At 40.4% G+C, this 26086-nt stretch overlaps 1 protein-coding gene across 8 annotated transcripts in view; it reads right to left on the bottom strand.

Moving 5' to 3' along the window:
• Nucleotides 1–26086, bottom strand: part of lrp1bb (low density lipoprotein receptor-related protein 1Bb) — a 339312-nt gene that overhangs the window by 222405 nt on the left and 90821 nt on the right. For all 8 annotated transcript variants that reach the window (XM_078174387.1, XM_078174384.1, XM_078174381.1 and 5 more), the window contains one exon: nt 940–1077. In XM_078174387.1, the coding sequence (XP_078030513.1) occupies nt 940–1077 (138 nt within the window). The remainder of the gene's footprint in view (nt 1–939; nt 1078–26086) is intronic.

The raw sequence follows: 26086 nt of genomic DNA, 5'->3' as shown, positions 1-26086 counted from the left end.
CTATGTCTACTACTTCAATCAGTCTTGATTTAATTCCATTCTGTGGTCCCAGGCATCCTACCAAGTAAATCCATCAGTGTAAGCAACAGTGTAGGGAGTGAGACACTGTAGCAAGAGTTGTTGTTTTTTTTTCTCCGTGCCAACAAACAGGCATTCGGACTCTTCACAGCTGTGAATCAGAGGCTACCATATCCTTGCACCGAGCACTCATACAGAGACAAAGCCCAGCATGACTTTTACTGTCTTACAGGTCAAAAAAGGTCGTGATGTCTGCCAGACTGGGGCTACTGTGGTGCCAAGACTGCAGCAATCACGGAGCAGACGCTGCCTTATCACAGAAGCCAGGTGTCCATAGCAGCTTGGTATAGCTGCTAAAAATGCGAGCAACAACAAAAACTTGTGTACAACACAACACCTGGTGCTACCGTCCTGCTGCGTCTCTAGCCTGCTCTGACAGGAAGGATGATGAGAAGTCACCTTGGCAACCAGTTCAACCAGAAAAGTTTGAAAGTGCCAGCTCATGCTACCATTTCATGAATTAACATTTCTATCATCAACCATCACGCATTGAGAGTTGAATTTAAATGTAGAAAGGAAAGACAGATTAAGCAGTGCTTATCTAAGTGAATGTGAGAACGATCCCTGAACTCCTATAATCACCAAAGAGAACACTTAAGATGAAATTTACTTGACTAAAGTTTGGAATAATGAATATCTCTATTATTAACAGGGAATAAAAGTAAAGCATTTTCCACAGCTATATATTTTACAAATGTAATACAGATTTAATGTGTAAAATAAATTCCACAATCTTAATAATCCAAATAAAATGAGCATAATCTGATTAATTTACATAATAAGGAGAATACTTACTAATTTATGTATTCGAAACCCAAGGCGAAAAAAGAATCAGGCTGTGAAAGCGTCATTAACTCTTACCTCGACAGTGAACTCCTTCATCGTAGCCATCTTCACAGTCTCTGGCCCCATTGCAGAGTTTATTGAAATGAATACATTTTTTTGTCCCGATGCACTGTATGTGATTGAGAGGACATCTGATCACCACCTCCTGCACACCTAAAGAAGAGAAACAATCATCAAAAAACTATCTCCATTTTCCCCCCAGCATTAATAATTCATGAACTATATCACTTCACTGCAAAGCCACATCAGCTTTAACAAGTTTTTTCTTTAAGCATATGGAGCAGCAATTACACTGGGAGACCATATGTGAAATAAATTTGCATATTTCATTGTCATTACCGTTTGTATTTTTTGCAGGTAAACACATTTCCTCCAGTGTTTTTTTGACTTCCCTCTCAAAGTGCTGATATTTCAAGACCTCCGTAAAAGGAAGTGGAAGAACCTATGCATATGCAAATGTATTTATACTTCACACAGCATTGTTCTTTACACACAACAGATGTTCGCCACACTGCTCTGCAGACGCACTGGTGAAGTCCCATAACAAACTGCCCGACTCTCCCCGCCAGCCAGGCAAACAGCGGAGAGCAGCTGTTTAAGGATTCATGAGGCACATAGGTGACCCTCATTCATGTGGCAGCCACGAGAGCACATAAAACACAGCTGACCAGTGCACCAGCACTGTAAATGTGTCACATCTCCACCTTAACTACATTGATATCAATTACCAATGTGCCGCTGCAGCCACTTAATGGGAAGATTTATCGCCCACGCGATGGGGTCTGTAACAATCCCCGGAGTTATCCCACCCCGAGGAACTCACATCCAAGAGCATTTGGACCATCTTGATTGGGCGGTTACTTATTCACAGCATCCATTTCTACTTTGAAAGGTAAGAGATGCAGCAATTAATGTGGCTATTACAAAGAGGCCTGTCATCCCCTGCTGATTTACAGAAGTGATATGTCCAAGTAGTTGTGCGTCTGTATTGACACAATAATGACTTATATTAGTTTCTCCTCCCAAGCATTTTATGGCTCTAAAAGGTGTAGCAGGAGAGGCTTCTTCTTTAATGAGTATTTCTTGGCTATCTCTTCAAGCCCCAGTGATTCACACTATTTCTATGCCATATTTAGGTAAGTCAAATATAAGTGACCTTGTCTCTGAGAGTTCATATTTCACACATGAGCAAACTGGCAGCCTCATCTGCTGGGCTCCGAAATGTCTTCTCATTTCTCTTCCAGTTCTTTTAAGGATAGACTTTTGGTATATTTTTCAGATGTCATGAACAAAAATCTATTTTTAAATCCATCATACAGGAATACAGTATATATGTGTTTAAAAAATGTATATTTTAAAGGCTTAATTTGCTTTCTAAATCAGGTTTGGGTGACTGGATAAGAAAGATCCATTTGGATTAGCAGCATAAGGAGCACTCGACATACATTAAAAACAAGTTAAATGACCATTATTCCATAATCGGAAAATAAATATACCCTGAGGATCTTCAAAGTATTGCCCATTGCCTTGAAAAGCTAAGTGTGTACACTGCATTTACACACTTGACTTTTATGTCAGTGTTCATTTTTGAAAAATCACAAGGAAAAAAAAATCCCTTCGGAAACTGCTCGCACTTCACACATCTCTCACATTTGGAATCAAACTCAAATATGTGGTGGATCCCACAGTAAACATAGATCCTAGTGTTGAACTGTTACACATTTCAAAATGCACAGGGAATTCTAACTTTCTTCAGAAACAGACACACCGTCATAGAAGATTCCACCCAGTGCCACACCATAGTACATGTCCATTTGGCAAAACGTGCTATTTAACACAAAGCAGTAAGGGTCTCTGACGAGGTAACAGCGTTGTCAGCCTCTCCCCTTGCTATCTCGCCACATGGGTTCTAATCTAATGTGATAAGGGGAGGGATGGTGCATGAATATTCAGTGGCTCTGATCTGTCATGCAGGGGTACACAGATGGTCTCTCAACGGCTGAGGTATTCAGAATTCCTCTGTCAATTCCCAAACTACTGTACTATGTTGGATGATTGCTCAAAGTTGTATAAGCAGGATAGCACACCGCACCGTATAACACATTCTCCGACAGCTATACTGAATCTTCTCTCACATTAGATTCCCATTCCAAGGTGCTGAATGACGCTTTAACAGAACATCCTGCATACTGCATGCGCCTGATCAGTTCAGGCACACATTTAAGATCCTCTTCAGCAATCCGCAGAGTACTAAGTTTAAACAAGGCTGAAATCACTGGTACAAGAAATAGAACTCTGAAAGAATTAGGCGAATGCACGAACAATTACAACTCCCTACAGGCTGTCAGTGATGATGAGCTGTGAGATGAGCATCTTCAGGAGCAATTACATACAATACTGTAAGTACAGTATGCATTGAACTAAACAGTCGGATATTTCATAGCTGCTCTAAATGAACACTGTTTCGATAAAAGTGATGAAAACCTTAACAAAATAGTCATCTACAAATGTATTCTTCAATGAGTTCATGCATATTTAATTAAAACTGCCAAGCAAACAATGTTTAGATCCAACACACAGTGGCTGTAATTGCTAAATGTGCCTCTTAAGGTACAGTTAGCAAGTTCAGTGTGACAGAATTGGCATGTTTCACAGCAAACAATTTAACTCGTTTGTTAACAATGGCTCTGATCGATACCAAGACCCTGAAACTCAAGTAGCTAAATGGATTTTAGTAGTGTAACTTTAGTTACAAGAGCTTTTTTCATTGATTAGTTTGACTGCTCAGGTTGAGATTAGGCCTATACTAGAACTTATGGGAGGTAACCAAATATCATTACCTGGTAAGAATGATGCGGCGACACTAACAACCAATAGTGTCTAATCAGCCAGAATAAGTGACAACACTACTTTAGGTTTACCATGGATTTGAGGAGGCTTCAACATAATAAACTGTAGCAAGTTAAGCATAAATGCACACAGTGTTAATGAGAACATGATCAGAGGATGACAAATTCAGGTTTGCTAATGGAGGCTTAAACTGAGTCGAGGACGCATCCATTTAATTGAAAATGCTTCTTGTATAGAACATGTTGTAAACACATAAACAGTATCAGGTCCCTGTTGTATTAGGCAATTGCTGATGTATAAATCTTAAATTATTTTAGATGAAAACTGCACGGTCCCGGTAATGGGTTGATAAATGAATAATGTCCAGAGATGAAATGGGTAAGCGCACTTAAATACCAGTTTAATCATAACACCTTGAGTGGAGGACAGATGTTCCCCTGGTAAGCTAAGAAAAAAAAATGTGATATGCTTATTCAGGTAAAGCGGGAAGCATTTAAGTTAATCATCAATATTTATTAACATCTTATTTTGCGATAACACAACCATAAATTAAACTTGAACCTTCCCAGTCTAGTCTAAATACTGCTTATATATTACTGGAACTTCTGCAAGCAAACCCATGTTTATGTTGTAAGTGCACTGAATATGAGCTTCAAACCGAAAACATAATTTGCTGCAAAGAATTGAAAATAAATAAAAAAGATGACTTGTGTGGTACAGCAGATCGGTTGTTGTTTTGTTTGTAGCATTATACATCCAGAACCAGAAACCAGGAAAGCATTAAGATCAATGGGCAAGACATCGAAGATGTAGACAAGTTCACATACTTAGGAGCCACCGTTCGTAAGGAGAGGGGTGGTATGAAAGACCTGAAGAATAGACTCACAAAAGCAAGAGGTGCATTCATCAGACTAAAAAACACCTGGAGCGCCAAAAGCATCTCAAGAAGAACAAAGCTCAGACTGTATAAGACACTAGTAGTGCCAGTATTACTCTATGGACGTGAAACTTGGAAAATGAATAAGGGAGACAACAAAGCAGCTGATGTGTTCCACAATAGGTGCCTACGAAGAACACTCCGTATACATTGGCATGACCATGTCAGTACTGAAGAGCTGCTAGAAAGGGCTGAAATTAAACAGTTGAGCAAGGAAGTGAAGCTTTGTAGATGTAAAATGATTGGACACATACTAAGGCAGGACAAAAACAATGACTGCAACATAGTAATTAGGGCTGGGTATCGATTCAGATTTTCCAGATCGATTCGATTCGATTTTCAAGGACTCAATTCGATCCGATTCACGATTTGATTCAATTCAATTCAATTCAGTTCAATATCGATTCAGTCAAGTATATTTCAATTATGATACAAAATTTGCTTGGATATTAAGATATTTTCTGAGAACTAACGAAGTATATTTAACAAGGAACCCTCTGACCTGGTTCATTACTATTAAAAATACTGTTTACATTAAGAATTGACCCCAAAGCAGTACATTAGTCATCATGTACTTTTATATAACATTACCTGACCAACACATACAAAATAAATGTTTTAAATTAAATCTAATCACAAGGCAGACAATTTAAATAAAGTGGCTACAAAAAAGGTAAACATCCACAAGTTTGCTGCCTGTAACCGTCTTATAAAGCTTTTGTGCAATACACTACAGTGGTTGTGATGCACACATTGACTGTATCAGAAGAGAAACAATATACGTAGGTGAACCCTGCAGCAAAGTGAACCCTCTTTCTCAGAGAGGATCTTTGCCCCCCACTTTGTTCCTGGCGGCAGAGCAGAGTGAATGGTCTTTCTTCTCAGAGGATCTTTGTCCCATGAGAGCAGGCACTAACAGCTTCGTGTCCGCAGTGTAAACAACGTTCGCTGGCGATTTGACGGTCACTAGAAGTACATTATGACCCTTTGTAAAAGTTTCTGTGTGGTACCTGTGTTGTACATGAGCTAATGTTAGCGGCTAAGAAAGGACTGAGAGGCTGTCCGGTATGTGTGTGTGTGTGTCTGAGGAGCAGGAGTCAGTACGTTAGCCGTAACGTTAGCCTTGTTGTTTGTCATGTTAATGTTACCGTCGGCAGCCCTGAATAGCTTGTAAAGCTTTAGCATAGTTAGTTAACACATTTGTTATCGGCCCATCTGTTTACTGCTACAGAAAATGAATAAATCTTTGGTTTATTTGCACAACGTCGCTTCTCTGCCGTCTCTTATCACGCTTGCTAACGCTAAGTTAACTTTACCAGCAGATCTGTATGAGGCACAAACTAAGGCGACAGTTAGCAGTGTGCTGATGCTTAGTGGCATTTCTTAATCTTTTCTGTGAAACTGATGTGCATTTAATAAACATGCGTACATTATTAGCGTTATATTTTTAGGGGAAAATGCGAGTGAAAATACTCGCACCGTAGACCCATGCCTTCAGTGGACGCGCTCCCACCATTAGGTTTGTTCGAGATGAGCCCGTTCTGCGCAGATTCGATCACCGGCGATCGGCGCACAATGCATGCCGGTTAGTTTTGTGTCCGACTTCATCTTGACTTGCTCTGACGTATTACAAAAGTGGACGTCGATAAAGCCGCGAGAGCGAGGCGACCGCAGTTTTTAGAGCCAGGCGCTGCTCTCCACCGACTGCACCGCCTGGCTCTCACCTGATCTAACAGCTGATTGGTTTAGACGTCGACTCAACAAGATGACGTTTTAGATAAACTACTCATTTTTGTTGTATTTTAGAGATTAAGATTGTATTTGTCTGATCTGAAGGTTTATTCTGTGAACAGAAAACATGTTGTGTGACTGATGGTGAAAACAAACTGATATATGGGTCTGATCACTTTTTTAATGAACTGACATCATTCCAGACAGGATGTTAGTGTGTCTGTGACTTCCTGTACGGATTGAAGGCTGCTGGAAACTGTCGGGAAACTGTACGACTTCACCGCAGCTTTTTGTCACTGCCCCCGCTGCGGCCGCCTGCTCTCGTCTACTTTTCAGGCGAGGCGCAGTTCATCTCGAATGAGCCTATTGTTTGCTGCTCTGTCTTCATTCGGTGTCCGGCCGTCTCGCGAGATCTCTCACCATGACCTCAGGTGCTAAATGCTGGTCTTGCGAGACTACCTGGGTTGATAGTACTGCTGCTGCAGTCTGCTACCGGCTGTACAACACATCCACGGAGGAAAATAGTTATAGTAAAAGATCTATTTTTTAATTAATGAATCGATATTGTGCCATTTAAAGGAAAAGCGTCTCGCATCGATTAAATCAATTTTTTCAACCCAGCTCTAATAGTAATGACTTGGGCACCAGAAGGAAAAAGAAGCAAAGGGAGACCAAAGACCACATGGAGGTGTTCAGTTGAGAAAGAACGTCAAGAAGTGGGATGGAAATCATGGTCTGAAGTAAGGACTGCAGCAGCTGACTGGGAAAAGTGGAAGCGCTCCGTGAAGGCCTTATGTGCCACAAGGCACGAAGTGGATAGGTAACAGGTAACATTATACATCCAAGATGTGAACAAACACAATATCAACAGGTTTTAAAAAAAATACTTTAAGTAGGTAGAATGTTTTTTCAGAGGATGAACCTTTTTCATTTTGGATGATCCTCTTGCTACACTTTACATTTTGAGCCCCATAACTGGTAATTTCTGCTATAGTAGCAACCGTTGTTCATTATGCTCAACACTGGAGATTTTAATGGACATTGCAGACTGTAGGTGCTGCTGCAAGATTTGAGATTTTAGGATATGTTAATTAAAAATCCTGCTGCTATTTGCCCAATTTGAGGAGTGAATGAGGAGGAATCAGCTGGGCCAAACTAATACCTCTATTTAATGTAAAATGAGAGGCTTCTAGGGGGGGATTGCAGCAGCTATGTTCATTATGATAATCATGTTAATCTGAGCCGGTGCCAGTTTGTGCGGAATAATGAATTCCTAAAAGAAAATAACAGGGAAGCTATCAGCAGGGAAAGCTCCTTGAACTTGTACGTACAGGGATTCATCATATCTCTAAAAAATAATGATTTCATTTTCTGAATTTAGGGTTTGAATTGATGATCAAAGTAGCATCCTGATTCCTGACCTGAGGCATCGCCAGTGTTCCCATAGTGGTTTTATAACAGTAACAGGCCATTTTGTGGTGAATCATACAATCACATTGACATTAGTTACAGTGTGCACTCCCATTGCTGCTATTATTGCAAAACAGTAATCTAATCATAAGCATGATGACAGTGCAAAATCATTTTGGTGTATCTGAACTTAAGCCAAAATGTCAGAAACAGCAGAGACAGCAGTAGCTTTCAGTTGCTGCAATGTGCTTGGGTTGAGCTACTTTGCCTGTAGGCCAGTAAAGACCAACCGTTTGACATATAGCCTTATACGCCATTACAAATTCACCTGGGTAGATAGTAGAGACTATATATATTTTCCCCCTCACTTTCACAACAGTGTAGACATTTTTACACAGTGACCATAAGTAGTGCTTATTGCTGTTTATTTTTCAGTTTATGCATATGTAACTGTAACTAAACCATACAAATAACATATTCAAACATGTGATTACTGTACTTTGCCTTTGGGAGACGAACATTGTTAATTACTGTAGTAACTAGTAGCTACAGCAAGTTGCCAGGAGTGGTGCAATGTTGTTAACATTAATCTCTGGGCTGATAGCAGTGTCACTGGTGTGGAAGAATACATTTAAAGTGTAAAATGCATGAATATTTTAGTTATTCTGCTTGTGTGCCTCTTTGTGTGTGTGTGTGTGTGTGTGTGTGTTTATGGAAACTGAAGCATCAAGATCTCATGGAAAACAGTGAACTCTTCACCTTTGAATGTAGTCTGTCTGTCTGTGGTGAAGTCATTATTGTTGTCATACTTAAAGCTGGAGGATGTTTGGGTTATAAGATGTCTGGGCTCTGTGATGCTGTGGCTTAACTTGAATAACTGATAGCAGGGGATGATATATTTATAACTGTCATGCAACGGCACTGCTGTTCAGCCGTTTTCCGCGCATCTCAGCTTGATTTGAGTACATGAGGCTGTTTGTACCCGGCTGTAGGTTCATATCTCAAAGGCAAACAATCCTTGGACAAAATTCTGGAGATTTCTGGAGATGTGGCAGTACACTACTTATCTCTCTACCTGTCATGAACAAAGTGCGTCATCCAAAATATGTGGAACTGTTGGAGACCTCCATGGCAACAAAGTGAAATGTAAAAATGCATGCAGATAAAGTTCAATGGGGTAAACAAGAGCTGAGTTTCGTAACATTATGGCCGCATTTCACCAATTGAAAACTAAAGCTCTCCCTGTATGTTCTGCTTTTGAGAGGTGCAATGGTCTAAACATGAAGGGCTCTTTAAAAGACTTATTTTCCTCTGTGACCTTTACATCCTTGCCATTTGAAATGATGTACTCAACCCAAAGAGCTTATTTCGCTGTATTTGTCTGACCCAAGACACACAGGCAATATTTTCCAGGAGTAGGAACCTCCAAGGACTGAGATTCTTCACAAACGGTGAGAGAAGCTTACTGTATGACCACATGATTAAATGCTGTGATTTTCAATACATTTTGAGAAAGATGTGGATGCCATATGAATGACTATGTATAGATCTTGCCTTCTTTTCTCAGCATCAACAGGACATTGAGCAAACATTTGACTCCTGACTAATCACATGGAGCTGCTGAGAAGCAGCCAAAGGCACAGTATGAACTGGACAACTCCCTGGTGGGAAAATGTGTATGCCTTTGCATGTTTGTGGATACGCATGGCCAACATTTGGTGATGCTTTGCCAGGCCTGTACTGCAGCCATCTTCGGTTCTTGCTCGTTTCGGCAGCTTTACACCTTCAGTCTGGTTTTCAGCACGAGAAACACATGCTGACTTGGGCAGTGGCCAAGCTGACACAGCCATTCAAGAACATTCCAATGCCTGTCTCTAAAACAACCCAATCAGCAAAAAAATGTTGGCATTATGTACATTTCTGCAAACCACAGATACATTGCACATTATTAAGTCACTGACATGTTGAAACAACTCTGTGGTTAATGTGTGGTTAGGCTTAGCCACAAATAAAGCCTTATTTATGGTTGCAAAAATATAATATTTTGTGTGAAAATTTCTGGTTTTGGGGGCGCAATTCCCGCAAAAAAAGCAGCAATGTCTCAGTAGAAAACAACTGCTTTTTGTGGCACTATCCCCAATGGAAAAACAGCAATGAGTTGCTTTTAAACACCCATGTTTGGTGCCTTAAAAAAAGAGAGAAAACAAGAGTGCAGTGCAGACTGTCACCGCAAGAGAGCGCAGCTGCCCCAGTTTTGAGCTTCAACCCCAGGCCAACCCCAGCCAGGTGTTACAGGCTTCAGTTTTCAGCGAAACCTCCGTCTTTCAATGGCGTAGTGTTTTCAGAGGCCTCAAGGGAAGCCGCTGAGGCTTTGGAGAGCGATGAGAGCGTCCGTCTGTTTGATTTTTTTTGCCTGGCATAGGTCCGGCGGGGGGCCTTGTAGGCATGGCGGCTCACCGGGCCTGTAGCATTGTAGGGGAAACACTGCGACTATCGAGCAACTAGGAATACAGCACTACTTGCAAAATCACAACCACTTTTTGTACGTTTGTTGGTCTTGAGCAGTGGTCTGCAGCTTGGCAGGGGCCTTGCCTAAATGACACACCATCCACCACCCCTTCCAACTACCGAAATGAGGTCAAGTCATGCACTATGTCAATAAAGAAATGCTGACGTGATCTGTATGAAAGGTGCAAATGTATCGTTACCGTTTTTTGCACAATGCCACCATTTTCTTCTGGCAACTGGGCTGTCTAAAACCTTCCCTGGTTGCTTTGTCTGTCTACTAAGGATCATTGTGTTTCTGTATTGTACTGGCTTCTACATTAGCTTCCTGTCCTGTATACTGCCAACCACAAATGTGAATACCCTAAATCACCCTTAAGGCCCATTTATGCTCCCTTTCCGTACGAAAATGTATACGTCCGTTTCAAACAATGTTACCGTCACTGCCCACATACTTCCATGCGTTGGCATGGATGTTAACCAATATATCCACCAGGGGGCAGACCAGAGTCAAAAGTTTATGACAACAACAAACTCAAAAACTAACATGGCAACTGTGGAGGAGATATTGATAATGTACCTCTCGCATAAAAGACAAAGTCTCTAGTACTGCCGATGGGAGAAACTGACAAGCATCATTTCCAGTACTTTAGGATGTCTGCCGGGGCATTCGATAACCGCCATTGTTATTTCTTCTTCGTGTCTCACTAGAGCTACGTATCGGGTAGTGACAGCAACACTGCCCCCACGGTTTCCGGTGTTACTGCTCCGTTTGGCCCGTATCTGTAAGCTTTATGGAAACGTGCAGAAATACGGACAAAATGAACGCGGAGCACGGACAGAAGGCTCCATCCGTATCTGGATCCGTATTTAACATTGAGCATAAATGGGCCTTTAAAGGCTAAAAGTCACTTTAATTAAAGTTCAGCGTATTACTTGAATGTACTGAACAGCTGCAGGTACTGTAGTTACAACACTAACGTTAGTTAGATTAGTAGTTTTTGCTCCTCAGGTGTCTTTAATTACCTTAAAATCTTAAAGGGTCTGTCATGAGACTCCCAATTACTTGTTTGATTTGTTAAACTATAAACCACATATTGTTCAACAAAAGAAGATGAACATGATATGCCAATATATCACATCAATATGATAAAGTCTAACATAGGCAAAGATGCATTGTATATGACTGCCTTTTGTATATTTTGTGTCGACCCCCTCCAATATTTTCAGATGAGACAGTTCTACTAAAGACAGAATACTGCGTGAATACGCAATATGTTATGACAAAGCAGCATTCACTTAGATCTATAGTTTATTCCACTAACACCAAAGAAAGGATCTGTTAGCCTTTTCTTCCTGATGTCAACCCTTAACTTTTCACCCCACTCTGTCGCATTATCATTTTAAAATGAGTGATTTGCTCCTGCATAATACATAAAATCACTCAAAATCGATCGGCCACCTTAGAAATACAAACTAATATTATTTGCTACATGTTAATGCACTCTGTGCAGTAAATGAGAGCAATATCAGAAAAGTAATAGGCACAGAGCCCCTCCGACACCTAATTTCCTGTGTGCAGCAGCTTATTATTAGCTGTAAATTATGCTGAGTATTCAATCAAATCTATCTGAAAAGGAGGAGAAAAGTCCCCACTGTGCAATGCAATGAGGCTGGATGTTGGCATCTGTGACAATCTGGCTGTACTGTATAATAAAGAATCAATGCATCAGTCTGCAGAGAGGAACAATGTAGTAAAGCTGCACTTCAGAAACACCACAAAAAAAGAAAAATGCAAAAAGCCAATTTATCAGTATTTGGTAAACAACGACATAATTAGTCAATAGAGATACTTTTGTGACCAACCATTATGCAAATGTTCCAATCTAATTGTTCTGGGGCCAGATTCAAATGAATAATACATACAGTATATTGTAGTCAGAGAGGCTAAAACCAATATTCACAGAGAAGAATGATCTCATTAGCTGTATAATATACAGTGTTGTGTTTAATGCTGACATTCTTTCATCAAAGAAATAAGTACACAATTGTCATAATGCCATCTAAATTAATGCCATTGACAATGAGACTGTGATGTATGTGAACTGCATGAACTGAATTATTTTTTAGTGTCAAATCCAAACTCCATATTTGGCATTCTAAACTGATGGCTCTTACACATGTTTTGTATCACAAATGCACAGGCACATAGGTACAGACCCCAACTTGATCCCCACTTGATTTGTCTACCTCAGATTGCTGAAGCCTCAAGTTTTTTGCATGCCGAAAATTACCTACTGTAGGTTCACATTCAACAAAGCGTTTGACTTTAATACAAGAGACTGGTGTCTGCATCCCGTCCCCTACCAAATGTCAGTGTTTCTTCTAAGACCAATTTTGAAACCCTAAAAGCAGCTTTGGGACAGCTGAAAAAAAATTAAACAAAATAATGACATGTTATCATCTTATAAAATTGTTACAGCTAACATGCTAGCATACAGTTGCCTATATTTGCGTCTAAGATTCACTTTTTGGCTCTTTTTTGGTCTCAACCAATCCCTGTGGGAAATATCTGGCTCTTTAGCTGCTAAATGCTTCACAGTATTCACAAGCTAGCCGCTAACTGTGTCTCTCTCCTGTTTGGTGCTGAAACGCTGCCTACAGAGGAGGGGGGACCTGCATTGTTGGATGATAACCCTTTGTTGGTTCATCACTATGAGCAACTCCCTATCCCAAAGATGTCGTGATAATATGGTCTTTACCCAAACCTTGACCAAGCAATTGTACTTAATCTTAACCATAGTAGCATAGCTTATGTACTATACTCTCTCCAGTTTATATTAAATGTTTCCTCACACCCAGCAAATGCTTTTTGTGTCTATTTCCTGAGTGTTGAGTGTAAGCAGGCAATTTCCACCACAAATAACAAACATTTAGTTTGGAGGATATGTGATACAGAAGTACATTGCAGTACTTTCTTTACTATCTATATAAGTGGGCAACAGTGGCAACAGTAAACAGACCATCTTTTTATTTGTCAAACAGTTTTTCTACCTTACCACTACAAATAATTGTTTTGTTGTTGTTACTACAGTCAAGATTTACGGACGTCTCTGATCAAGGCAGGAGAACGAGCTCTTCATATTGCGGTTTGAATTTTATAGGAGGATGACACTACGAACCAACCCTATGTCTTTCAAATAAAATGGAGGAGCTCTTATATCCCGTGGCCTTGGATTCCTCTATTAAATTATAATAGTTTCAACACTGACCTTTGCCTTTGTTTATATTTCCCACTATGTAATGAGTTCCAGGGCTCAAACTGGTGTGCCGGCCTGTAGTGTAAATCAATTGATTATACGTGAGTAAATAAGTCTCTTTTTTTGTGGCTTGAAGGCTTCTTTAATGAGGACTATGGTTAGAGTATAATACTGTACACACAGCGAGTGGGAGGGCATGTATTTTTCTCCAAATATCCTCTGGCACTAGACCAGCTCCCTTGAAATAATCACTGGACTATGACCATGTTTATAGAGTGGCTTTAAGAGAAGGCATTTCACTATCTATTAGACTACCCATTATTTATGATTAATAAATAAATAAAAGGCCAATGTCACTGATTCATGCTCATTGAGAGTCAAGTCCTGGCTGCTGTGTAGCTGTGAGATGAACAGCACTCATCACAGTGATGGTACAGGCTATTATTCTCATTGGGTGTCGTGGTAAGTATGTGTCACTGTGTTTGCTCTGAGTTAATGCTCATATCGCTGTGATGCTTTGTTCTGTACTGCAGCAGCAGGGAGATAATGTCGACTTCAGTACTTTAATGCCACACTGGGTCTGTGACAGCAAGCATGTCAAGTTTTAACGTGCTTTTTTCCTTTCGTTCTTCAGGTGACAAGCTGGGATGCTGTCCTTTACAATGCTCATACTTGCAGGGAATACAAAAGGGGAAATGTGTCAGTGCAGTTTAACTGTTGAGTCGGGGGCTGTGAGAGCAAAGACAAAGCCGCGATGTGCTCCTCCCAGTGCATCACTTCTGACATGGATGAGACATGGCGCGGGTGCAGGATTGTCACCAGGCAACGAAATTCATTCCCACACTAATGGTTTCGCCTAAGATGAATGCTCAAACATACGGGAATGTGTTAAACTGCAGAAACCGGGGTAATGCAGCAAGCACAGAACTGAACATGAGCAAATGATATGTTGAGGGCAAAGAGGATAACTTTCCTTTTAAATACAACTATCACACTTTGACAGACGAGACAGTCTTAATCATAGAGACTTAAAAGCACACAGTGCCTTCATGGGAATAAATGTTTCCAAGCACACAGACACACAAGTACACACAATATTTGTTGTGTCTGTTCCCCGCCTACTGAAACTACTGGTAAAACAGATGGCACAAGCCTGAGGAAGTGTACATAAGTTCTGTTCCAAATGTAGAGAGGAAGAGGGAGAGAAACAGTAAATTAAAAGGCTCATTTCAAAGCCTCCTGCTGCAAAAAACAGCCGATCACGATGCCTGAAAACATGATACATGTGCAGCAGGTTAAATACCTTGATAGGAAAGGACAAAGTGGTGCATTTAATCCTAAATCAGGTGTCAAGACGCAGGGCTGAGGAACCAAACGTAATATCCAATTAACTTCTGCTGCACCAACACTCACAGTCATATTAAATGTTGTAGCGATAGCATGATGACAAAATAACCTGTGAGCTTTCTAATGACTTTGACAGATCATTTAAACAGGCGACAGCAATGTGAAGGCAGGATCATGCAGTTTTAATAGCCTCATAGACGTTCAAAGAGTCTAACACTGTCAGTGAATAATTCTCACAATATGCAGAAGTGATGCTTGACAGCAAACATGCTGCATTTATAATGATAGCATGTTTTAGGATTTTTTTTTGATGAGTCAACAGAAGGGTTATGAGTCAGCAGGGAGGGAGAAACGGAGTGGAGGGAAAATAAACGTTACATAATGCAAAAGTCTCTGTCCTTCAGCTCAATAACAAGGTGCTACGCTACATTACCCCCTAAACCTCCATCCAACTGGCGCCAATTCTCATGGGAAGCCGACACATTTGTGATACATTTATTTCAATATGGGACTTGCCAGATAAAATGCCCTGCAGGATGTTGATAGGCAGCCTGAAATACACTGACTATAGTTACTTCAGCTTCATCACAGACATGCAGATCAAATATTCTGTGCACTCAGACAAGCTTTGTCAGCTACTTCCAAATGTTTAAATGGAAACATACTTCACAATCAGAATTAAGTTTATTGGTCTTGTACGAGTGAGGAGTCTGGCTGTGATTGTCAGAGGATCACACTGTACCCACATGCAGAGCCAAAACATACAAACATAGAGCCACCAACCCTAAGAACAGAAAAAGGAAACAAACAATTCTGCAAAAACCCCACCTAATTTTTTTTCTTTTTATAACTCATACTTTCTGCAATAACTGTACATGACAACAAAGGCATATGGTTAAGGTCAGGGAAAGATCATGTTTATGTCAAATAGGTTTTGTTATGGTTACAGTTGCAAACTCGAGTCCCCTGCATTAATGTCTGATGTCGAACATGACCATCCACCATCCCAATCTCCAAATGCTAACCTTGCTATGGCATACTGCTCACTGCACTGGCATTGAATGTATATGCCGATTACTAGGGCTGGGTATCATTACCTTTAAGGGAATGATCGTAATAACCCAATACCAAGTAATAAAGAAACGTCTCCAGTCAAACTATACTTGCATTTGATCCGTTTTCTTGGACCGCCCCAGCTCCCTGCCTGATCAGCAAACTTCCTGTTGCTTCCAATTCGGTCAACTCAATTTCTGCACAGTTAGCAGGAGCTAGCACAGCTGCAGTGGCCAACTTCCCACACCAAGCTATTAAGCTATTGAATTTAAAATCCTACTGTTAGCTTATAAAGCTCTAAATGGTCAAGCTCCGTCATATCTTAGAGAGCTCATAGTGCCATATTATCCCACCAGAACACTGCGCTCTGAGAACGCAGGGTTACTCGTGGTCCCTAAAGTCTCCAAAAGCAGATCAGGAGCCAGAGCCTTCAGCTATCAGGCTCCTCTCCTGTGGAATCATCTTCCTGTTACAGTCCGGGAGGCAGACACCGTCTCCATGTTTAAGACTAGACTTAAGACTTTCCTCTTTGATAAAGCTTATAGTTAGGGCTGGCTCAGGCTTGCCCTGTACCAGCCCCTAGTTAGGCTGACTTAGGCCTAGTCTGCCGGAGGACGCCCTATAATACACCGGGCTCCCTCTCTCTCCCTCTCTCCCTCTCTCTCTCTCTCTCTCTCTCTCTCTCTTTCTCATCCTATAAGTGCATCTTGCTAACTCGGCCATTCTGGATGTCACTAACTCGGCTTCTTCTCCGGAGCCTTTGTGCTCCACTGTCTCTCAGATTAACTCATACCGCAGCGGTGCCTGGACAGCGTGACGTGTGTGGTTGTGCTGCTGCCGTGGTCCTGCCAGATGCCTCCTGCTGCTGCTGCCATCATTAGTCATTAGTCATACTTCTACTGTTATTATACACATATGACTATTGTCACACAAGTATACTGTCAGATATTAATACATACTTTCAACATATTGTACCACAGTAGCCAGAACTATAACTATAATATTATTACTTTCATTAATGTTGTTGTAAGCTACTGTCATTACCTGCATCTCTCTCTCTCTCTCTCTCTCTCTCTCTCTGTCTCATTGTGTCATATGGATTACTGTTAATTTATTATGCTGATCTGTTCTGTACGACATCTATTGCACGTCTGTCCGTCCTGGAAGAGGGATCCCTCCTCAGTTGCTCTTCCTGAGGTTTCTACCGTTTTTTTTCCCCGTTAAAGGGGTTTTTTTTGGGGAGTTTTTCCTTATCTGCTGTGAGGGTCTTAAGGACAGAGGGATGTCGTATGCTGTAAAGCCCTGTGAGGCAAATTGTGATTTGTGATATTGGGCTTTATAAATAAAATTGAAATTGAAAATTGAAACGCTACCAAGAAACTCTCACCGACACTGAAACAGCTTAACTCTGTCTGTCTGTTAAACCTGTTAATAACTGTTTGGTAAAGTTAGCCACTTGATGCTAAAAGTTAGCCTTGTCATTGTGTGTGCGCAGCCAGGCACAAAGCTGACTCTCTCTTGCAGCAGCCACAACTCATACAGTCTGTGGTGTGGTGAAGTCAAGCACGGTTGGTGGCAATTCAGCGTGCCAAGATGCCACCAAAAGGTTGAAAAGTATGGCTATACTCCATGTGTAACTGATCAGATGACCCACTCTGTCACTATTTGGCTTAGATCCGCAATTATTTTGGCACTGGTGAATATAAAACAAGAAAATCAGCCTCCACAGCCAGTTCTCATTAACAATGCAGCTCCGCATGTACTGAAACAAAATAAAACAAGCAAGGCTTGCTGCAAATCAAATTGCCACTCCTCCTGGATTAGCTGTGACTCACGGCTAACAAGCTAATAGAGTAATGTTAACCTATGAAGTAACCTGCACATGTACTTGCTCCAAATACATCTCCAACCACCCAACATCATCACAGAACATCAATTAGTGTTTTCGGGAGCTTTTATGGCCTATTTATGGCAAATAAAACACTCTTTTAGCCATAAAAAGTAAAGTATTTGGCGGAACTGTCCAGAGACAGCCAAGGTGGGGTAATTTAGGTGAAGCTTAAACACAACATTGCCATATCATTACCATTTAAACTTGTTATGGCAAACATTTTAGCAAACTATTTACACATTCAGCAAACATGGAGCAAGGTAGTGTACAGTCTTTTGGGGACAGGAGAACAAAACTATGAACTTAAAGGGTCAGTTCACCCCAAAATCAAAAACACATATTTTCCCTCTCACCTGTAGTGCTATTTATCAGTGTTGGTTGTTTTGGTGTGAGTGTCCAAGTGTTGGAGATATCAAGCGGAGTGCTCAAAGCACTCCAAGCTAATTGCCATCTAGTTCCATAAAATTTGAGAGAGGTCAGACATCTCTACAGCCAATATCTCCAACACTCAGCAACTTACACCAAAGCAACACTGATCACTGATAAATAGCATTGCAGGTAAGAGAAAAAAAATATGTAGTTTTTGATTTTGGGGTGAACTCTGTAGAGAAGAAATCAACTGTATTTCCAATACGATCAAATTCAAGCATTCTAAACACATATGATGTATAAAACAAGTGTTGAGACAAAATGATTTAAATAGAAGAATTCTAACAGATAGGCCATGGCATAACTCCCAAGGAAAGATAATTTATCTAAGACGTCCCCTAGCCTAACTAAAATATGCTGTGGCTAAGTGGCATAACCATGAGATAAATACCCCCAAGTTGGGTCCCCATGCTGCTTGTTTTCAAGCTCTCTGTAAGACACTGAATGAGCTCAGTATAGAGAATCTGAGGACTTTAGATGAAAGCAAGGGGAGACAGGCCCTCCCCTGTTGACAAAGGGGAATAAGTGCAAGAACCCCAGAGAGATCTTTCTTTGAACAGTTCTCATCCCCCTGTGCCTCGAGGACACCGAGATCAACATCAGTGTTGACTGGGTCGAGTCAAGCTACAGCCATGAAACACAGCTTCTGTGACCATGTTTTTGAAGTCAGCCACTGACCCCTTTTATTGTCTTTTCCTCTGGGAGTGACAATTCAATCAAAGGATTCACTGGTCTCCACGTCCACCAGATTCACAAAGCTCCTCATGGCAGCACTACTGAGAAGAGCCAAAAGTCCATGAAATCCTTTCCTGAAGGATTCATGAAGGATTTAAGTTCTAAGACAGTGTTTGCAAGCGTGTAGCATCAGTACATAGAAGGCTGCATGCTGACAGCCATTAACGCCAACAGTTTTCATAAAATTATACTAGAAAAGATATTTACAGGAAGTGAATTATGGCTGTCCCACTTTATCTCAAATGCACAGAAAACACCAGATCTGTATGTCCCCAGACAGCCTTGACATTTAGACGTCCTTGCAAGTATGGTACAGAAACTAAGAATGTAATTACCCTACTCTAGGCAAATTCTCAATCTTTCCCCTTTAACTGTCACCGCACAAGATGATGCCCCATAACAAAGCAAAGGTTTGACTCTTTATTACGCAGAAAGCGTTTGCTTGAACCGGGCACAGTTGGAGAGTTGCCATTTTGCTGGGTTTTCTTTAGACATTCCTGAAGGCACGCTGTTTTCTCAGCTCCATGAATAACTGTCGTCAGCTGTCCAGTCCCGCGAGGCCTGCAGCGGAGCGGATAAACTGGTGCCTCCTTTTGGTCTCTAGGTATTGCAATCCAAGGCCACCTTCCCTCCCCTCCTCCCCACAGGCCCTGAAGATGCAGTGATTACATCTCCCTGACCGAGCCAGAGCAGACAGGAGAGAGGCCATCAGTGGCACCAACATTTTTATATTTCTAGACAGGAGGGTAATGTATTACCTTTCCTTTTTCTTAAGATGATAAATTCTTGTGTATAATGCCCAAAATATTCACAGAGAAATCAAAGTACTGATGGCTTTACACCATAAATTTCTTCTGCTTTTATTTTAATCCTCTATGGCTTTGCTCAGTGGGTATCATCCTCTATAAAGGATTGTTTTTTTATAGGTTATTTCAGCCCTTGCTATCATTCAAGAAGGCAAAATACATTCCAATCCCGTCTTCTGTTTGCAGGGCAAAGCTGATCTAATTCCCCTTTCTATCAATACATAATCCATGATAATGAGCTGCGCCAAATTCCTTAGATGAATATGCAAGGTCTTCTTTCTGCAGGCATTGTAAATAAAATGGAGCCAACATTAATCGAAGTGATAATTAATTGCCTTCTGGAGATTATATGACTTGGCCCACAGCTACCATGTAGAGGTTATATTATATCTTTTATATTTAAAATGTGTTTTACAGAGGAAGAGTGGCAGATCATAGGTGGCGAAAACCAATCAGAGAGTATATCAGAAATTAGGAACTGCCAGCAGGGCCCAAGTGTACCCAGTTTTACATACAATAAAACTACATTAGACAAATACTTCACCCACAGAATGACTCTTTGTATATCAGTCATGCTGTGTTACCTTGAATTTGTGAGGAAAACTTTGTTTTTCTGCATGCCTCCACATACTGACTTAGTGATTGAATGGGGACCACTTTAAACAACAGCAAAACTATATCAACACATCCATTTCAACACTCCTACACAACCCCTGCAGTATAATCCAAGTTTTATTTATCCCGTCATAGGCTCAGAAATCTTCAAACTTTGGAATGTCTCTGCTGAAACACAGGAGACATAAAACTGTTTTTACAAGCTGAGTAGAACTCCTCATGACAAATAAACTGAGGTCCATGTGTAAAAGCATTTGCTCCTCTAAACACACCTAGACAATCTTTCATGGGAAAACAATCTGCCCCACAGGAGGTGATGCCTGTGGAGTCACAAGAGAAAAAAAAAACTTTCAGTAAGAGGAGCCCAAGATATTAAAGGTGGACTGATATACGTAGCAATGAGTATAACCTGCAGCAACTCACTTTGTCAACACAGCATCCAGGGGAAAAGATGCAACAGTAACACGCACAATATCTACTTTTGCTTTTGCAGTCTTGAGGAAAGACTATACATCACTCCATCTTTTTTCTATACCTCCTGACTTGTATCTAGGGCCACAATATGCACCTCTAGGCGTGCAAGCAGCTGTGATAATATCAACAGCTGGTGAGTGTCATTATATAGTTCTGATGTAAGCAGTGTGTACCACCACACTAGTAGCCTACTTGATATATGACCTCCTACACAGGGCATTAATAATTATTGTGCACTGTGGCCAATTTATGCACAGATGTCACTGCCAAAACTATAAAGTCCTAATTACACCCAATAACTCACACTGATGAGGAACCTGGAGTGAATGTTAATAATTTGGTGTTGTTGCCTTCTTTTGGCTGTGATAGACCATGTGACAGTGACAGCCTCATCATGATTTACGAAGGCTAATCCAGCTCATAATAATGTAAAATTACTGCTCTGTTTATCCATTAAAGGAAATCTATGTCCCAAAAGTGTGTAAATAACAATACCCAAGAGCACACATCCCAAAGCTTGTTCTGATGTGAAGGGCGAATGAAGGTTTACATGACTGCAGTCGGATCTGCCAAGCAGATCCTTCACAGCACAATACATCACTTCCACTTGTTCACTGAATAATACAGCACTCCCAATAAAACCCAATTTTCAACCTGACTGGTTGTCTTCTGCCTTATTCTGAAATGATGAGCTTATTTTTTGTGCTGTCCTGCCCTTGGAGGTAAGCAGTAGTCAAATAGAGTCTTTCTGGATAAATACGTACCTGATCTCTCCAAAGTGCAGTTCAAAACACCTTGGAATTATGCGTTGAAATGAAAAAGTTTTTTGCAAGGATATCAATTAAAGTACATTTTGCTAGTGAAGATTCTCATTCATCCATCGTCATGGTAATTCTAGGTGCTATATCATGGGCAACTGGACCTGCTTGAATTTCTTGTAGACATTTTACCTCTCATCCAAGAGGCTTCTTCAGTTCTTACTGAAATTGCAGGCTTTAACCCTTACATAGTTGTTGAGGTCACATGTGAGCTCTGAGTTTCAGAGTTGTTAAAGTGACACACCTGGCCATCATGTGTTTCATTAGGATTAGCGTTAGGGTTAGGGTTTCATATCTGTTACCGCGACAACCTAATTCCTTTAATCATTCCCGTAGTTGGTAAATATGAAGTATAATCAGTAGGCTAGGTCATTGGTATTTGATTTCCCACAATCACAGATCATATATGGAGCTTTAGAGCCAGTATGAGATAAATAAAATACATTAATATATAGGTCTCAGGTGATTGGCCTGTCACAGTTTCAGCTGCTCAACTACAACATAGGTTTCCAGTTGTCGGATTAAGTGTTGAAGTTGTTTCAACAAGTATGAGACCAATAGTCAGCATGGTGTTACATCACCACCGTGGCATCCATCACAGTTTGACGTTTTACTTTAAATTAGATGAGCTCAATGTACTGGACGAGAGACACAGCCCATTTTGCTGAAAAATGTATCATGGTGGCAAGAGAATAAGTGCCTCAATCCTCAAGCACCACTCCATCATGAAAAAATGGGTGAAAGAGCCATTCGACATGCAATTGGTATGAGGTATTGATGGCACAGCATTTGAAGAAATACAAAACATCAGTGACTTGCTGAGCACCTCGTAAAATATCATCAGATTTGGTGCCAGAAGACCTCATTGGACTGTGTTTAGGGAAACTCTGTACTCAGCGTGACTAGCATTGAATGTTTAAAGTAAAAGTGCCCTGTTGCTCACCAGATAATATGACAATAGACATTAAGAATGCAGCAAAACACTAGGATTACATGCTATAGTTGAAATCAATAGACACCAGAAAAACAGGTAGATAGGGTTAAACTTTTAACTAATAGATATCACAGTGGAACTTCTCAAGTTGATTGCTTTCCATTGCAATGCTTTCCATACATTCCTGGAGCAAAAATCTCACCAATGGATAAAGCCAGGTTCAAAGTTCTCTTCCATTTTGTTGACATAAAAGGCTCGGAGGTTTTAACAGAGAGATTTTTGGATTTCTCATGTTATCACTCCAAAAATCAGAAAATACTGTCAACAGCCATAAAAAAACTCAATTTTCACCATGTTTTTAGAGATAAAATGTTATACACACGAGGCTATGAATGATAAATGAACAAATCCCTCTGTGAGAACCTTCAGAATATAGATAGAAATAAAACTGTAAAGTTTGGTGTATGTAAGTGCTACTGAAGGGGAGATTTCTGGCTCAGAGTATAAGAATAAACTCACTGTAACAAGATGGCCTTGAAAGATATCAATTATGGAATTCAATACATTTTTAGACAAAAAATAGGGTACTACAGGTGAGAAGGGTAAAAATATCAACTAATAGGTACACTGTAAAAAAAAAAATTCTAATTTTACGGTAAATAACTTCAAACTTTTACAGTAGTTTTCTGTTTTTTAAAAATAGTATACAAAACTGTAAAATTACAGACATTATCTGTAAATTAACAACCCACCTGTTTTTTAAAAGTATCTTGCCAGTAATGACAAACTATGTTTATTTCTCATTTTTTTACAGAAAAATTACTGTATTAATTATACATCATCTTTCTGCTTTCTTAAATTACAGTCAAAATAGCACATTATATTAAGGTTTATTTCTATACTAACAATCTAAAGTTTTTCTCTGTAAATTAACGGTAAATCTTATTTTTTTTTATATGCATATGTACTTTTACATTCAATCTCTGTACTTAAACATGTAGCTCGTTATATTACAGTTTTTTTCTATACTAACAATCTAATGTTTTTCTCTGTAATTTAACGGTAAATCTTATTAGTTTTACATTTATATGTACTTTTACATTCAATCTCTGTAATTAAACATGTAGCTCATTATATTAAGGTTTATTTCCATACTAACAATCTAATGTTTTTCTCTGTAAATTAACGGTAAATCTTAGTTTTATATTTATATGTACTTTTACATTCAATCTCTGTAATTAAACATGTAGCTCGTTATATTAAGGTTTATTTCCGTACTAACAATCTAATGTTTTTCTCTGTAAATTAACAGTAAATCTTAGTTTTATATTTATATGTACTTTTACATTCAATGTCTGTAATTAAACATGTAGGTCATTATATTAAGGTTTATTTCCATACTAACAATCTAATGTTTTTCTCTGTAAATTAACAGTAAATCTTAGTTTTATATTTATATGTACTTTTACATTCAATTTCTGTAATTAAACATGTAGCTCGTTATATATAGGTTTATGTCCACACTAATAATCTTATGTTTTGCTCTGTAATTTTAAGGAAAATTTCATTAGTTTTATATTTATGTGTACTCTGTAATTCCGGATACAAAATTTTACATCAAACATGATGTAAATAACGGTAGAGTATGCAGGATTTTCAAAATAAAACATATAGACTTATACAAATATAATTCCTCTCAATCATCACTTATGACCCAATAGAAGAGTGTGGTGGTCTGTTTATCTGCATTTTCTCATTGTTTGGTGTGTGGCTGGGCTCCTTCTGGGCGGCGCCCTTTGGGCAGGATGTGTGTTTTTGTGTTTTGGAAAGCTCTTGATCTACTTCCATCTCTACTATCATAACCGAGGGCAAACCAATAAGGGGCGCCACCAAGTAGGATCAAAAACAGGAGAAAACATGATTTCACCCTGTTATCATTAAAAAAAATAAAATCTGACCAAACAGGTGTACTTCCCACCCCAAAAAACCTACAATAGGCTTGTAATGTTCCTTGTCACAATTTCACATAATAGAGAAAACACACCAAAACTACAAATATAGGGCGCAGCACCCTACTGTGTATTTCAACTCCAGTCAAATTGTAGTTCTTGTGTCGTTCTTCCGGGTTAGCCACACCTCCTCTTAGGGCACCTTTGTGACCTGAAAGTCAGCGGTGGCCTGGTCCTCTTCATCAGGGAATATTTGAGAGACCGACCCCAACGAGTCTGCATTAAGAACTGCCTCTCTGACTCTCTTGTCCTGAACACGGGTGTTCCCCAAGGATGTGTACTATCCCCTTTGCTTTTTTCCATATACACAAATGAAATACAGTGCAACAGCAGTGACCTCTCCCTCATTAAGTATGCAGATAACATGGCCTTGGTCGCCTGCCTTCAGGACTTAAACAGCTCTCCCTACCTGCAGTATATCAACACCCTGGCTACATGGTTTGACAGCAGCTTCCTGGATCTCAGTATCAAAGTTGGCTAAATGCGACGCTTGGGCAGTGACTTCCAGCACCAGACACCCATGAAAAAAGCCGTCCTTTCACATCGGCAAGACACACAGCCAGTTGCCATTATAGATTAACGGCACCCGGCAGCATCAAGGGGAAACGTGGCGGGACAAGAATGAAAATTAAGACAGCAAAAGTCTAATGGCAGCGGAGCCAACAGGATTCAATTCTAGTCAATGTGTGTGTTTCCACCGGCTGCGGCTGTCCTGCATTCCGGCTCCGTCTCAGCTCCGGCACTCCGGAGCCCTCCGCAACAGATACGCAGGACTTCTATTTTTGCTGGACGCTGGAGCACAACGCAGCAATTTAGCACAGAGCAGATCGTGCGGGGCAGGAAGTCGTGCACAGAAACAAAATAAAACATCCGGTTAACTTTCAAAATAAAATACACAGTGTTCACGGCAGATCATATTTCCCTGCGCTACACCTTGAAAACTACTTAATGGGCAGATGCAGGCCTGAAGTCAACAGGTCAGAGGTTTTCAGACGTCATTTCACCCCGTTGACACCATGGACGAGGAGATATTAATCATGGCAGTGCACCGAGATGTCTTCCGGCAGAGCTGCACCGCTCCGCACAGCAAACGCAGCCGGTGGGTATTGACGGACGGCGGAGCACGCAGCGGATAACCAGTGCTGCCGTTCCGCAACGGACACGCATCCAGTGGAAATCCGGCATAAGGGTGGTTTGGAGGGTTGGTGGATGCTTCCAACAACAACCGAATTTCACCTGTTAGGGCGGTGTTTGCTTCCCATAGAACTGTAAAGCCAAACCCTGTTCTTTATTCCTGAACCCAACCATGTGCTTTTGTTGCCTAAACCCAACCACGTTTGTGTGTTGGCAAAACGTAA

This window comes from Epinephelus lanceolatus, chromosome 14, assembly GCF_041903045.1.
Source record: "Epinephelus lanceolatus isolate andai-2023 chromosome 14, ASM4190304v1, whole genome shotgun sequence".
Classification (NCBI taxonomy): domain Eukaryota; kingdom Metazoa; phylum Chordata; class Actinopteri; order Perciformes; family Serranidae; genus Epinephelus; species Epinephelus lanceolatus.
This window is presented reverse-complemented; position numbering and strand designations above follow the sequence as displayed.